This window comes from Mastomys coucha, unplaced genomic scaffold (genome assembly GCF_008632895.1).
Source record: "Mastomys coucha isolate ucsf_1 unplaced genomic scaffold, UCSF_Mcou_1 pScaffold22, whole genome shotgun sequence".
Lineage (NCBI taxonomy): Eukaryota > Metazoa > Chordata > Mammalia > Rodentia > Muridae > Mastomys > Mastomys coucha.
Window position 1 is genome coordinate 243,027,643 of NW_022196905.1, and position 16,273 is coordinate 243,043,915.

Below are 16,273 nucleotides of genomic sequence, written 5' to 3' on the forward strand. Positions count from 1 at the left end.
AAAAGACTTTATATATTTATGTTCATTTAAGAAAATACTAGTAGTGATGTATTGTTTTGAAGTATACATTTAATATGTTTAGAGTTATTTAAAATTTATATTGAGAAAAAATGTATTTTCACTATTGCTATAGACAAGCATCCATCTACATAAGATTGTTAAATTGATTGTTGTTTTATATCAAACGACTTTATAATATTCATTTTTATTGTTATAAAATTTTATAAATTGTAAAGAATATGACAAAAAATACCCTATCAATATGTACTACACTTGTGAATACGTACATCCAAAAAAATCAATAAACTTTCAAAAAAAAAGAAAAGAAAAATGTATGACTCTTTTAGGATAACAATATGGGCCTGATATTCAGATCATTGATTATTTTCACAAACAGTTAAATAAAATTATCCTAAGATACCCTTCTCATTTGGAGGCTCTTCTGGAGGCTCCAGAATTTCTCATTATTTAAAAAAACTTGGGCTGGCAAGATGGCTCAGTGGGTAAGAGCACTGAATGCTCTTCTGAAAGTCCTGAGTTCAAATCCCAGCAACCACATGGTGGCTCACAACCATCTGTAATGAGATCTGACACCCTCTTCTGGTGCATCTGAAGACAGCTACAGTGTACTTAGGTATAATAATAAATAAATCTTTAAAAAAAATTACATTAGTCCTTTATCCTTCCATCCAGAGAAGACTGCTAGAACATGGGTTTAAGCCTGCAGGAAGTCTTTATCAGCTATTCTGCAACTACACTGGGTGTTCAGGATCCTACTGTAGCCCTGAGCCTTTCTCAGGAAAAGCGTTTAAGCACAAAAGCCATGTTCTGGGTAATTCATAATTCAGTTAACAAGAACAGTTAGCCAGAGGCAGAACTACAGAAGCCAAAGAGCAAGGTTCAGACATTCAGAGACTTTCCCAGAACCATGGGCTTTGAGGAATTAGGCCTTTGTTTTCATTTTGACAGGAGGTGCTGTCTACACGCTGAGTTTTATGGCCTGGATGTTACTTCCATCATGGAGTCAGTTGTGCTATAAGGTCTGGGGCTCTGATTCAGCCTGTCTATCCATCTCATTCTCTAAACCCACTTTTAAGCCATCAATTTTTGTGATTTTTTTCCCCATCCATGTCCAAACTCTAAGTGACACTCACTTCAAACCCCTGGTGTGGCTTTACATCAATTAAGCCACATTCATTTCTCCTGTTCCCTCAAAACCAGAAACTCCTCCTCTCATGAACAGTAAATCACTCTCCTAATCCTTCCCTAACAGTTTGATTCTCCCTTGCCCCTTCCAACCTTTATGTGGTTTCTAGACAGGAGCTCAGTTAAAACTCAGAAGCCACCCAAGCAACACAATAGCCACCTCTGACTCAACAACTGAGTCGTGCTCCTCCTCCCAAGGATCATGTCATAACAAGCTGAACCTACTTTATTATCTAGAGCATTAACCTGGACCAAGTATCTGTCTGCAGATATCTATACAGACTCCAAACATGCCTTCTGTATCATTCAATCCCACGTGGAGGGGGGAGTCCTAACTGCTAAGGGCTCGCCTATCATCAATAGCATCCCAATTTTTAATTATTGCAGGCTACCTTCCTCCCTACCAGTGAGCAGCTGTTCCATTTCCAGAAGCACCAGGAATTTAATTCTGTCATCATTAGCCTTGGAAATCCTAAGGTTGACAGGGGAACTAAATTCCCCTGAGCCGTAAATATCTCCTTACCACCCTTTACCCTCTCCTTTCTCATCTGATGATAAAGAAAAACTATCCCTAAAATCAGGGTTGACTTATTAAGGGTGGAACAAATAATTTCACCTGGAAAAAAATGCCATTTTAACAACCCCCACAATCAATTCTATGTGGGCTATAGTAGCCCCTAATCTCCTCTCACAATTAATTGAAGATTTGTCCCTTATCAGAAATAGTCACCCAGCCTTGCCTCAAGTGCCCCTGGGATACATCAGAACCCTGTCTTTCTCAATCCATTAGGAGAGAGGTAAGTCTGACCAGGACTGGTACCCACAAGCCACCCATCAAAAAGACCAAATAGTCTCTGATTATGGTAGAGACGTTTTTGAAATGGGTAAAGTCTTTTCCATGAGTATCTGAAGGGGCTGATTTGCTGATTAATTAAAGCTACAACCAGGCATCTGTGTTTTATAGGTGTCCCTAAGCCTGCGTGCCCACTTCTTGAGTGCCACATGTACCAGAATATGCCTGGATGCCTACTGGCATCTACCTACTGGCTCATGTGCAGATTATTAAAGCAGGTTGCATCTGCCAAAAAACAAACAAACAAACAAACAAACAAAAAAAAAAACCCACAAATCCAAGGGCAGTGGGTAGGAAGGGAAGACGTGGAAGAGAGAGAGTCAACAACATGGCAGATCATAACCATACTTAACTCTAGTTCCAGGGGATCCACACCTTTTTCGGCCCTCTGTGGGCACTAGGAACACACAAGGTACATCTACATATATGTAGGTAAAAACTTTACATATAAAATGTAAAAATTAAAATGAAACTCTTTAAAATGGGAAGGACTAATTGGGAGGGAAGGGGATCATGGATAAGAGTTGGAATAAGACAAGAGAGGATGTCTGGGGGTGAAAGTGTTTTTAAGAGATTAAATACATGTATAAAATGTCATAATGGAAAATTATTATGTATTTTTTTAAAAAAGCACAATAAATTGCCACAGTTGCAATGACTTTCACTAAAACAGTCATGGCCTCCCAGGGAGGGATATGTGTGGACTTTAGATGACCACTGAAAGGGAGGAGGGACCTGAATGCAGACTCTGTGACTCAAGAAGACAAGGAGTTTTGGAGAGAAGGGTGTGCTCAGAGGACCCTATGCTTGCCCATGCTCTCTCTTTATCAAGAACATGATTCTCAAATATTCAAACTACTCATCTTTGGGAAGCTCACAGTACATACCTCATTAGGAAAATAACCACGGCTTTTGCAGTTACAGCTTTCTGCTCTTTGCACTCTACCCAACACCCACAATGGACTTGTGACTCCAAGGACAGTAAATGCTATGACTCCGGGTTTGAGATGAGGGTTGCTTGTATCCAGAATATCTTTCTGAAGCTGTGCTGTGCCTTGCAAGACCAAAAAAGGAATACACACAGAAGAAGAAAGTTTGCCCCGCCTGCTGAGTCCTGGCTCCACCTACTGAATACAGCTTTCCTGCAACAACTTTGCCCTGCCCACCAAGTTCCCGCCTACAAGTATCTTTCTGGGCAAGGCATGCAGTAAATCCCATAGCAGCACAGACTCAGGCCCGAGAGCTGATCATGTTGCTGGTCACACCTCCTGTTTGGCTGACTGCTGTAGCCTGTGGTCTTCTGTTTCGCCTCCATGTGCATGGTGAGACTCCCTAGGTTTGTGATGGGGACCAGAGTTGCCAATTTTCAGAGGCTAAAGCTTTGGTAGGGAGGGTGGTAAGGAGGGAGGAGCAGGTAGAGATGACAGAGTGGAAAGGTGGCCTCTGAGCACATAGAAGGTCCGTGATGCCTAAGGAACCAGCTCATTATGAGAGGCACTAATGAAGTACAAAGGGGCAGATGGGGCATTTCCCTCCTCTATATGTGGCTGTGCCTATGACTGTAACTGCTATTGATCCTTGGGTAATAACAAAATTAATCATACCTTTATGCAGTCATTTATTTCCAGATGTTTTACAGAACAGTAAATGCTACAACTCCAGGTTTGAGGTGAGGGCTGAACAGAAAAGCAACCTAGTATACTCTAAAATGACTCTAGGAAAGTTTCCTGGCCCTCAGTTATACAGTTCTCCAGCCCTACAAACAATTGCCAAACCGAGAGGTCCAGTTCCCTTGTCCATTTTCTGACCTTTGGAAAAGGCATAACTTGACTTCCAAGGCAAAGAGCATGTGCTCTGATCCTGCCACAAAGACTTTGAACTTAAAAGAAAATGAGCCAGCAGGATATTGTACACAGGTCTGATGCCTCTTACCCAAAGGTGATCAAGTGTGAGCCATGCTGACGTCCTGCCAGGCCTCAGTCAGACCTCCCCTACAGAGACCACATTGACTTCACACTGTGATTCTTGCCTGGTGTTGTCCAGAGTCTGAAATGCCACCAGGACCTTTTGGGCAGGACAATCTCCCCAACTCCCTTTTGGCTTATTTGAACATTCTTGTTTGGGTCCTGGGTTCAGAATTACTAATAAATAGAAGAGGGGCAGAGTTGTGTCCCATCCCGTCTCACACACGATTAAGAAGATAGGTGTGAGCATATCCGTGTAAATAGCATGCTGGATGAGACAGAAAAGGCAAAAGACTTTTCAGTTGCAGGCCAGCCTGGGCTACATAGCAAGAACCTATCTCGGGAAAAATAAAAAAGTTAAATGTAGAGATATGTAAAAACAGAATCCCCTAACAATGTCATCATCATTACTGAACAGGGGTGGGGGTCAATCTGGAAATAGATTTGGACAGAAATTCTTAACAAAATCAGGAATGTGAAATATCATATAAATAGTCAGGTGGCAATCCAATCAATGGGAACTCTTTGGTTTTAAACATAACATAGATGATGTTTGCTGAGATTTGATCACAGGATAATCTTCTACCCCCTTTTTATTTCTCTTCACGGGCCTGCTTTTTGCACATATGGCTATTATAAAGACAAGATGACTCTTGAGGAGGCTTCACATGTGATTAGAGATGTGTTATACTTTCCCCACATGTTATTTACATTCAGAATCTCTGCTGAATAAACTCCAATTCTGTTTTATTTAAAAATGTGTGCATAGATTTTTTTTTTTTAATTTTTCACATATTGGTCAAAAGGTGCCTCTTTCTTGGTTGTGTTTTTCCACCACCTGACAGAAAGTATTCCAATACGTGGGATTCTGTGGAGAGCATCTCTTGGTAGATGGAGCATCCTGTATGTAGCTTGCTCTTACCAGACCAGTTTCAACAGGTTTTGTCTATTGCTGTAGCAGTAACAGTTATCAGTGGCCCATTACCTCAATGAGCAATGTAGACAGATATGTCATATGGCACCGTAATCCTGTAGACAACATATTGCAAGAGTTAGGGATGAGAGCCTCTGGTCCCTGGGAATAGCTGCTTGGTACCACACCAAGTAGAATCAAACATGCAATCCATGTTTATTAGGTGTGGAAGGTTTTCACTCTTTTTATGAAAACAGGGCAGGTCTGCCAGACTCTGCTACACTGAAACATGATACTGTGGAGACAAGTTGCCATAGAGGTGGGAGCTGGTGGGGAAGTGAGAACCCAGTGCACTAGAGAGGTATGGAGACATGAGAACTTCACTCAGAGAGCCTCCCTGGATACCTCCCTGTGCCCCAGGCTTGGAGAGTCTGGGCTTGGTGTAGTGCCCAAGGCAGGACCTAGGCCGAGGAAGAGGACCTAGCTCATCTCCCATTTTACCAACTACCAGGACTCAAACAGCCTAGGTTTACTGGGATTATTAGATGACTTTAAATCAAGTCTTTGCTCTCCAATCCCAGCTACAACAGCCTGGTCTTTTTAAATTATATTCATTTGTTTATGTGCATGTGCATGTGTGTGTGTGTGTGTGTGTGTGTGTGTGTTGTGAATGCCTGTGTGGTGTGTACACACTGTATGTGCATGTGTGTACCTGTTAAACACAGAGGGCAAAGGAGGATGTGGGTGTCTCTTTCACTCTCTGCCTCATTCCCTCCAGACAGGCTTTCTCAATAAACTGGAAGCTAGGTTGGTGCCAGCAAACCCACAGGGATTCCTCTCTCACAGCACTTGAACTGCATCAACTATAAAATGTATTACTGGGAACTCATAGGGAGGGATGCTTCCAGCAAGGCCCCGCAGTGAGCCTGGTTGGATAATCTGGTGCCTAGCAGTCAGCAGGATTTGGAGACCTGGATACTTGGAGAAAGCTGAGCTGAGGCTCACAAAAAAGTAACAACACCCATGGTTTGAAGGTGGGTGACCCAACCTTGATATCATGTGTCCCTCACAGGTGAAGACTCAGCCAGCCCCATCAGGACCACCCATACAGGACAGGTTCAAGGTAGCCTTGTCCACTTGAATGACACCAGAGTGAGTGTCCACACCTTCCTGGGGATTCCCTTTGCCAAGCCACCTCTAGGCCAGCTGAGGTTTGCACCACCTCAATCTCCTGAGCCATGGAGCGGCGTGAGGAATGGGACCACCTACCCACCCAGGTAAGTTCTCCTGAGGCCGAGAGAACTTCAGGCCCTGGAATGGGCAGGAACTCAGAGCTCTGAGCCAGGCTGCAGTGCTTTCTCCATCTTAGCCCCTCAGCTGCATTCTCCCTGTGATGGGGATATTCTGCCGATGCCAGAGAGAGGCCAAGGTAACAATGGTTTCTTGGCAAAATCACCCTCCACAATCACTGTGCCAACCTACAAGTGTCTAGGTACCACTGGCAGAAAAACAAATACATGTCTTCCAAATACAGATTCTGGAAAATAATAGTTCCTTGAGAGTCCACGAAAGGAAAGATGTCCCACCACCATGTTTATTAATGCAGCGGCTATCCGAGTACAGCACTCCAATACCAGGCCTCAGAGAGTACAAAGAGAAGTGGTATCATTACATACACCAATAGTTTTCACAGATGAAAATGTCGATATCCCATTCAAAGGAGAAGTGGTATCTAAGGCCCCCTCCCATCTGCCAGCCTCAGTGGAAGTTTGAGATCCATACCAGTTTTCCCAGTGCCTGTGACCTTTACCTTGATCAGAAGAGATTTTGGAGAGGGATCTCAAGTTATCAAGACACCACAGGGCAGAGAGAGGTTGTGCCTCCTTAATCAACTCAAATCTCACACTACCTACCAGAGGCCTGAGAGCTAAATACTGACGGCTGGGAGCAAATATATACTCAGGGTCTGTTTTTAGCCACTGTATTCCATCTCTTGGAATAACTGTCTGTCATTGTCCCCAGGTGTCTACAAAATTCTGAAACCATGAGTGCAAAGATTCTGAAGATGAAAAACCTGAACATGCCTCCCATCTCTACATCTGAGGACTGCCTGTATCTCAACATCTATGCACCAGCTCATGCCCACGGGGGCTCTAATCTGCCTGTGAGTGTCAGGCCATGGCCAGCTTTGTGGGGTAGGGGGTTGGGAGTGCATTTGTTCAGGATGGCTAGAAGGGAGAAATCAATCTGAGCCCTGATGAGAAGCACACCCTATCAGATCCATGGAGAACTACTCTGCCTTGGCACAAACTGCTCTCTGGGTAGACATAGAGACCTAAAGACCCTGAGGAGCCAGAGGTTGTGGCTCTTTGATCAACTCAAATCCCACATGACCTACCAGAGGCCTGAGAGCTAAACACTGAGGTCATGCCAATTTATTATCAAGGTTACCCATTGTGCCAGTGTGGGTGTGGTTTGGGTTTGGGTTGGTTTGGTTTGGCTTGGTTTGGTTTGGTTTGGTTTGGTTTGGTTTGGTTTGGTTTGGTTTTTTAAAAGTGTCTCCTTTTGTAGCCCTGGCTGGCCCGGAACTTACTGTGTAAACTAGGCTGGCCTCAAATTCACAGAGATCTTTGACATCTGCTCCCAGAGTTCTGATATAGATATATATTTTATTTTTTATTTATATATTTATACAATATATACATTTTAAAATATATTATATATTTTAATATTTATTTTAAAACTTTAAAATATTTTTAAATTTATATATGAAATATATATTACATAATACATATATGTTTATATTATTCATATATTATTATATTAGATATATATTTCATTGAAAATAGATCCTCTCTCACACACTACATCCTGACCACAGTTTCCCCTCCCTCCACTCTTCCCAGCTTCCCCCAATCCTCTTTTCCCCAGATTCTCTCCACCTCCATTTCCTCTTCAGAAAAGAGCAGGCTTCCCAGGGGTATCAACCAAATACTGCATAACAAGATGCCACAAGACTAGGCACAAACCCCCATGTCAAAGCTGGACAAGACAATCCAGTAGGAGCAAAAGACTCCCAAAAGGCAGGCAAAAGAGTCAGAGATACACCCACACCCACTCTTAGGAGTACCACAAAACCCCAAGCTAACAACCATAACATGTGCACAGAGGACCTGGTGCAGACCCATGCAGGCCCTGTGCTTGCTGCTTAAGACTGTGAGCTTATGTGAGCCCTGCTTAGTTCCTTCGGTGGACTATGTTCCGCTGGTGCCTTCCATCCCCTCTGACTTCTACAATCTTTCCTCCCCTTCTTCTGCTAGGTTCCCAGATCTCTGAGAGGAGAGATCTGATGGAAACATCCAATTTAGACTCTCTGTATAGTTTCTGGCTGTGGGTCTCTGCACCCGCTCCCATCTGCTGCCAGAGAAAGACTCTCTTATGACAACTGGACAAGGCACTGATCTATAATTATAGCAGGAGATCATTAGAAATCACTTCATTGGTATTTATTTATTTATTTATTTATTTATTTATTTATTTATTTATTGCCAGTCATGTTTGGTTCTACCCTTGGACTCTGGGCTATCCAGTCTCGGGTTCTTGGCTACCCGGGTAGTATAGGGCATGGACTCCCTCTCCTAGTATGGGCATCAAGTATGGGCTATGGTCTCTTAGAGTCTGGCAAGCATCTGTCCAGATCCTTCTGGTTTTCAGAGTATCCACTGAGAAGTCAGGTGTAACGCTAATAGTTTTGCTTTTACATGTTATTTGGTCTCTTTTCCTTGCTGCTTTTAATATCCTTTCTTTGTTCTGTATGTTAGTGTTTTGATTATGATGTGGCAAGCAGACTTTCTTTTCTGGTCCAATCTATTTCATGTTCTGTATGCTACTTGTACCTTTATAAGCATCTCCTGTAAATTAGGAAACTTATTTTCTGGTTTTGTTGAAAATATTTTCTGGGTCTTTGAGCTAAGAATCTTGCCTTCTATCTCTATTGTTCTTAGCTTTGGTCTTTTCACAGTGTCCCAGATTTCCTGGATGTTTGTGTCAGTAATTTTTTTAGATTTAACATTTTCCTTGACTGTTGTGTCCATTTCTTTCATTGTTCCTTTAGCGCCTGAGGTTCTCTCTTCCGTCTCTTATATTCTGCTGTTGAAGCTTGCCTCTACGGTTCCTGCTTGCATGCCTATCTTTCTCCTTTCCAGGATTCCCTCAGTTTGTGTTTCCTTTATTACTTCTATTTCCATTTTCAGATCTTGAACACTTTTATTTCTCTCCTTCAACTGTTTGTTTCTTCTTTGCTTTCTTTAAGATTTATTCATTCCTCCAATTGTTTGTTCCTGTTCTCCTGGCTTTCTTTAAGGGATTTATACATTTCCTCTTTAAGGACCTCTATCTTCTTCATACAGTTGGTTTCAAGGTCTTCTTTCACATGTTTCAGCTGTGTAGGATATTCAGGATCTGCTGTGGTAGGATAGCTGGGCTCTAGTGGAGACATACTGCCTTAGCTGTCATTGTGTTCTTATGCTGTGTCTAGGCCTCAGCTTTTGGAGTGAGTATAGGTCTAGTACTGATTTCTGGATTTGTTTCTGTCTGGTGGGCTTTGTTTTCCTTGGTTTCTGTACCCGCCTCTAGATTTTCAGAGAGTGCATCACTGTGTGCCACTTGCTGCTTGTTTTACTGGCATGCTTGGCTGGTGTATTCACAGGGAATTCTTGTTGGTGTTGGAGACTTGGGGAAGGGGAGGTCAGAGGGAGATGGTCTGTTGCAGTGCTAGGGGTGACTCTGAGAATTGGGTCTAGGGGAACAGAGATCGTGAAAGTCTATAGTCAACCTACCTGGTCATCTCGTAGGCTTTGCTGGTGGTTGCCCCTGAGTTAACGGTTGGGTCCCAGGGATGAGGTGGGGAGGGAAGGCCATGAGGGATGGTCTGAGGGATCCACAGAAGATGAAGATAGGGGAAGGGAAGCTGCAGCTAGTGTCCTGTTGCAGCTCTAGGGGCAACCCTGGAAATTGATCTGGAGCAGAGAAGTGAAGAAGGTGCGTGGCAGCCTGCCTGGTCCCAGGGTTCTGGTACTAAAGGCATACATCACATAACCAGCTGAGACACTGATTAATAATCTGAAGAGACACTGATGAAAACACCCCCTTTTATTTCATTTCAGAGGAGTCTGGGAAGGGTGTTGCTGCTCCAGATTTAGAGCCATTAACTCGGGCTTGGGTTCTGAGAGAGGCAGAGAGATGGTGCCAGGGCTGTCTGTGGCCCTGGTGAGAACATCCTGAGGGAGTTTTCTCTGGGTGCCTAGGTACACAAAGACAAAGCATTAGGTAAAGTAGGAGACACTCCAGGTGGAGCTAGAGCTGAGTGGGAACCTCCTAGCTTCTGACTTGATTTCCACAGGTGATGGTGTGGATCCATGGTGGTGCACTGGTTAAGGGCATGGCTTCCATTCATGATGGATCCATGTTGGCAGCCATTGAAGATGTAGTGGTAGTCACTATCCAGTACCGCCTGGGTATCCTGGGCTTCTTCAGGTAAGCCTGGTGCTGGCCTATGCTGTACAGTAGTGGATGAACAGAAATAAGAAAGCCCTGTGACTCTTTCTTTCCCTGCCACTTCTCAGCTCTGGAGATGAGCATGCCAGAGGCAACTGGGGATACCTGGACCAAGTGGCCGCCCTACGCTGGGTCCAACAGAACATTGCCCACTTTGGAGGCAACCCTGACCGTGTCACCATTTTTGGTGAATCTGCAGGTGGCACAAGTGTGTCTTCACATGTTGTGTCCCCCATGTCTCAAGGGCTCTTCCATGGTGCCATCATGGAGAGTGGGGTGGCCCTGCTTCCCGACCTTATCTCCAACACCTCTGAGGTGGTCTATACAGTGAGTACTTCTACCATCCTATCAATGATCCTACAGCTTCAGCCCTCACCCTCTGATACTCTGGAAGTCCACTCAGTGGGGGAAACAAGGAGCATGGGAAATAACTTCTTTCCAGTACTTTCTGGGAGACTCGAGGGTTAGAGTCCACTTCCCTCTGACTTACACGGGCTGAGTGAGCATAGATAAGCACCTTGTGACCTCCATTATCCATCAAAAACAAACATGCGTGAGTTGAAGATGTGGCTCAGTAGATAAAGGCGCTTGCCTTGTTTATAAAGCATAAGGACCTGAGCTCAAATCCCCCAGAAAACACACAAAGCTGCATGTGGTAGCAAGTTTGTAATCCTAGCCTTCCAATGGTAAGAGAGGGGGTAGAGACCCGGAAAAAAAATCCCTGGAAGGTCACAAACAAGATAGACTCTTGTAGGCTGAAGAGAAACTATAAAGGACAATTAGAGTTATAGCAAAGGGGAGCTAACAACCAACGGTGTCCTCTGATCTTTGCACACAAACCATGCCACAGGCACTCCCAAAGTCACACATGAACATACATGCACTTGTGGGGACACACACACACACACAGCTTATTTTTAAAGATGCTTAGGTAGGATGACCCCTCTGGTGTTACATCTAAGGAACAAGAAAATGGGAATTCCATACTTACTCTAATCTGCACAGCACAAAGATACTTGGGCACAGTGGCATCCAATTGGGATTAGGAAAACTCTTCTCCTTGGCCTACTAGGATGAATCAACTCCTGCCTGGTCTCTTTACAGACAGTGGCCACCTTATCTGGTTGTGAGGCCATGGACTCAGAGACCCTCGTGCACTGTCTGAGAGGCAAGAGTGAAGAGGAGATTCTGGCTATTAACAAGGTTAGGAGAATTGTGTGTCTTGTACAACCTGGTCTACAGGATATGGGAGTCAGTCCTACTAGTCTAAACAAATTACCTCTGCTCCATGGTTTGATATCCTTTTAATCCTGTGTGTATAATGAATACCAAGATATCCTAATATATGTAGAATCTCTGCCAGGGGTAGAGGATCATCCTGAGACAAAGAAAGGGGGGTAATGGTTAAGTTTTCTCAGTAGATAACAACATATATATATGGATTTGACCTTCATCACTGACCTTGGATGTTCCTCAGGTCTTCAAGATGATCCCTGCTGTGGTGGATGGAGAGTTCCTACCCAATCACCCCCAAGAGTTGTTGACTTCTGTGGACTTTCATCCCGTCCCCAGCATCATTGGTGTCAACAATGATGAATATGGCTGGCTTCTCCCCATGGTGAGGCACACACAGTTCCAATTCTCTAGAAATCTGGAGACTCATATGGTAAACACTGGAAGACTGATCCATATCCATCACACCTTACACTAAAAACTGTCCTCTGTCTCCCAGATTATAGGCTCTGAGCAGACTATAAAGGAAATAAACAGAGAGACCCTGCAGGCTATTCTGAAGAATACAACAACACAGATGGTGAGACACCTTGAGTACTGCCTCCAGTAGAAAGGACTTCTGTATAGATAGCATGTTTGGAAACAATGTGTATATGTATACATGTGTGGTTACAGGTGGGATCCCCTAAGAACTTATACCTTCCCCTGATACCCTATCTCATCCCCAAATGCATTCTTCACACTGAGGTTGCTGCCTGTCAAAACAATAACCTGTCTAACCTCATTCTTCCTGATCTTTGTGTAGATGCTGCCTCCTGAGTGTGGTGACCTGCTAATGGAAGAGTACATGGGGGACACTGAGGATCCCCAGACTCTCCAAGAACAGTTCAGGGAGATGATGGGAGACTTCATGTTTGTGATCCCTGCACTCCAAGTAGCACACTTTCAGAGTGAGTACACATATAATTGGGGTAGAGGAGCTCAGAGCCATGGGTCCTAGAAAAACTCTGTAGTATCCAGGTCCTGTCTCATGTCTGGGTCATGGTTCGGGTACAAGACATCCAAGGACCAAGAAATACATCAGTATTTCTTCCTTCTAGTGTGAGAGAGTGACATCTTATCCAGGCACAGATAAGCAAACAGGTTTCTGTTACTCTGTTGATTTGCCCAAACTACTCAGCTAGGATGGTCATGGTCACTGTTTAGCCAAGTACTTTTCCATAAGCAGTGCTCCAGCCCGGAATGACTCACTTGACAATTGTGACACTAGATAACTTTATACCAATGTACCTTGTCACCAAGGGTTGAGCAGGAAAGCTCCAGGTAAGAGAATGTCCTGTCACCATATGTCCTTAGCTCTAGGCTCCCGTTTGCATGTCTACTTCTATGAATTCCGTCATAGTGCCAAGTTCCTCGAAGATGTCAGACCACCCTGGGTGAAAGCTGACCATGGAGATGAGGTTCCCTTTGTCTTTGGGAACTCCTTCTGGGGCATGAAACGTGAGTTTTTCTTGTTTTTTATAAGCTGAATGGGGTCCAAGGTAGATACCTGAGCTTCCAGTCCAGTTGAGAAAATCAAGCTCTGGGAGAAGACATAATCAAGAGTGTACCATTTCCAGCTTAAAAGCCACACCCAGATTAGAATCTGGACCCTTCCAAGTATAATCTATTATTACATTAGTTACTTTTCTATTGCTGTGATGAGACACTATTACAAAGGCAACTTATAGAAAAAAGAGAGAATGTGTTGGAACTTTCAGTTTCAAATGGATAGAGTTCATGGTCATCATGGATGAATTAATGGCAGCATACAGGTAGGCAGGATACTGGAGCAATGGCTAAACACTTACATCCTGACATCCTGATCCATAAGCACAAGGAAGAGAGAGAGAGGAGAGAGAGGAGAGAGGAGAAAGAGAGAGAGAGAGAGAGAGAGAGAGAGAGAGAGAGAGAGAGAGAGAGAGAGAGCTGGAATAGAGTGGACTTTTAAACCTCAAAGCCAACTTCCAGTGACACATCTCCTCCAGCTTGGCCATGCCTCCTAATTCTTCCCAAACAGTTCCACTAACTGGGACCAAGCAAACAGATATGTGAGCCTGTGGTGATCAGATCATCCAAGCCACCACACTTATGCTAGAGGGAATGAAGCAGAAATGAACATGGAAGAATTCAATTAGAGGTGTGAGTGATTCTTGGATCCTGGGTAGTAAAGGGGGAAGGGAAAGAGACCTAGAGTTCAGGGTCGGGATGCAGTAAGAATGGAGACTGTGGAGCATACGTAGGCAGCTGCATCAGGTGGTTGGGTCCTGGATCTTTGTCTTCCCATTGGCTACAGTTGACCTCACTGAGGAGGAGAAGCTGCTGAGCAGGAGGATGATGAAGTACTGGGCCAACTTTGCACGACATGGGTGAGAACCACGCCCCTCCCCCAACCTCCTCAGTGGTGGGTCCCTATCCAGGTTCCCATTTGTGATTGATGATCTCATTAACATGCATGGATAGTTCATCACATGGTAGAGTCCTCCTCATCCCAGGGAAGATATATTATACATATTGATTATTGGGCATACTCCAGTGACCTGGCAGGTACTATGGTACTGTTCTTTAAATTTTCCCTCCGAGGCAGAGACACAAAACTGGTCAGGTAGTCTTGCTCCACATGGAACATACACCAGTGGGTGGTACTTGTATCACTGTACAAGGACACTTGCTCCATCAGCCCCCTCAACCCTTGGCCTAATTGGTTCACTGCCCTGACACAAATGAGGAGATCAGGTCTTGGATGAGAGTAATTTTCACCTTCTCTGCTGGGTGGATATCCACAGGAACCCCAACAGCGAGGGTCTACCCCACTGGCCTGTGTTTGACCACGATGAGCAGTATCTGAAGCTGGACACCCAGCCTGCTGTGGGTCGAGCCCTGAAGGCCAGAAGGCTGCAGTTCTGGACCAAGACTCTGCCCCAGAAGATTCAGGAGCTAAAGGGTTCTCAAGAAAATCACAAAGAGCTGTAGCGTCCTCTGAGAAAAATGATGTGTAGGATTGAGTATACATGGGGTCAGCCTAACATTCTTAAAGCCCACTCAGAATCGTTATAGAGTCTAACAAAAACAGAAACACTCCTAACCTCTAAAGTTGTTCATTCAGCCAACATGTATGACAAACTGTTGGTGTGTCACTCATTACTCAATGTGTTGGGACACCTTTTATGAGACCCACTCAGTAAATGTCCCATGATTGTATAGATGTGAGATCCCCTAAGTGTCCCAGTATTTCACATTCCACTGGGACAAGGCTCCCTCCTTACTCTCCTCATCTCTCATCCTCTCCTCATCTCCAAGGCCCAGATCCTCTTCAAATAAAACAGAAGCTTTGGAAATATTAAGTACATGGGGTGGGCTATGGGAAAATCCCATGTTCTCTCTCAGCAAGACTCATGTCTTTCTTATTTGCAAGTAGCCAATAAAGAAACCTAATGATCCAAAGTTCTGTTGTCTTCACATGTTCAAAACTAAAACTTTACAAATTGCAAATTAAGCTCTGTAGTAGGTATCTGTGGCCCCTTCTATTCAGAGACTAAGACAAGAGGAATACAAAAGCCCACGAGGTTCCAGTCAGCCTAAGCAACACAGTAAAACCAACATCTCTTTTAAAAATTGTAAGCTAGATAACACACAAATAGCAGAGGTCTATATACATTTTTATAAACCAAGACATCTAAAGTCAAATGCCATCAGATTTCTGTGTGGTGAGAGCTGAGCCTCTGACTCAAAAGAGTTCACATTGTGTCCTCACTGGCTAGAATGAGCAAACATGGTAATCTTTATCTTCTCAGATCTTCCCAACTCTTAATAGCATTGGATTAGAAATTAGATTTCAGCAAGTAAATTTGATCCCGTGGCTTTCAGATTATAGCCCATAGAGATCTCTGACATCTACCACTAAGGGTGCCAACTGATAAAAAAAATCCCTACATATTGTTCCTGCATGTGAAATTGTATTTGTTTCTTTTGTAAATGCCTGCAGAAGCAAGACTAGGCATGCTTATGAGGCTCTCAAGCTGGGTCAGGGGTTAAGAGAATTGCCCAGAGAGGCTTCCCAGTGTCCCATTCCCTGAGGTTCGCCCTTCATACCAGGAATTCTGCAGATAGTGTGGAGCCCACTATCTGAGCCCACACTTGCACGAGTCTGCCACCTCTATGAAGATGTTTGTCTATGGAGTGTGTCCCAGAAATGGGGGTTGTACATCACTAGGTCTCAATAGAGATTCCTGTCCCTAGCACTCTAAGCGAGCTTCTCCTTATATGGAAGTGTCCTCATGCCCTTCGTGACTCCTTGATCATCATCCCCTAATCTTCTTGATAGCCCATGTGATTGATTTCCTTAAATGTTTCAACCCCGGCAGTATAAAGTCTCTTGTACTCTGTCATTTTACAAAGGTGCCAAATTCTGCTTGCTCTGTCTGCACTATTGCTCCTACCAAAGCACTTTCTCTGTCATTAAGGGCTAGTGTCTTATGTCCTATAGGCCCTTGGACTAGCCTCAACCTT

At 44.1% G+C, this 16,273-nt stretch overlaps 1 protein-coding gene across 3 annotated transcripts; it reads left to right on the top strand.

Annotated features, from left to right (window-relative positions):
* The first annotated feature begins 3,285 nt into the window (after nt 1–3,285).
* Nucleotides 3,286–15,208, top strand: LOC116070025 (pyrethroid hydrolase Ces2e-like). 3 transcript variants are annotated; one of them, XM_031341128.1, is made up of 12 exons: nt 3,286–3,381; nt 6,009–6,213; nt 6,959–7,100; nt 10,338–10,471; nt 10,561–10,823; nt 11,601–11,695; nt 11,970–12,110; nt 12,225–12,305; nt 12,531–12,675; nt 13,088–13,225; nt 14,061–14,133; nt 14,551–15,208. In XM_031341128.1, the coding sequence occupies exons 1-12, from the start codon at nt 3,309–3,311 to the stop codon at nt 14,735–14,737; spliced, it is 1,677 nt and encodes a 558-aa protein (XP_031196988.1). In that variant the 5' UTR covers nt 3,286–3,308; the 3' UTR covers nt 14,738–15,208. The 3 variants fall into 3 exon arrangements, with proteins under 3 accessions (XP_031196988.1, XP_031196987.1, XP_031196989.1); XM_031341127.1 differs by having other exon boundaries at nt 10,561–10,819; nt 11,597–11,695; XM_031341129.1 differs by lacking the exon at nt 11,601–11,695 and having other exon boundaries at nt 10,561–10,819.
* Nucleotides 15,209–16,273: the final 1,065 nt, after the last annotated feature.

Coding starts and splice junctions, on each gene's coding strand:
- LOC116070025 (XM_031341128.1), top strand. CDS start 3,309: ATGTTGCTGGTCACACCTCCTGTTTGGCTGACTGCTGTAGCCTGTGGT. Junction 11,696..11,969: donor AGATTCTGGCTATTAACAAG/GTTAGGAGAATT, acceptor GATGTTCCTCAG/GTCTTCAAGATGATCCCTGC. Junction 14,134..14,550: donor GCCAACTTTGCACGACATGG/GTGAGAACCACG, acceptor GGATATCCACAG/GAACCCCAACAGCGAGGGTC.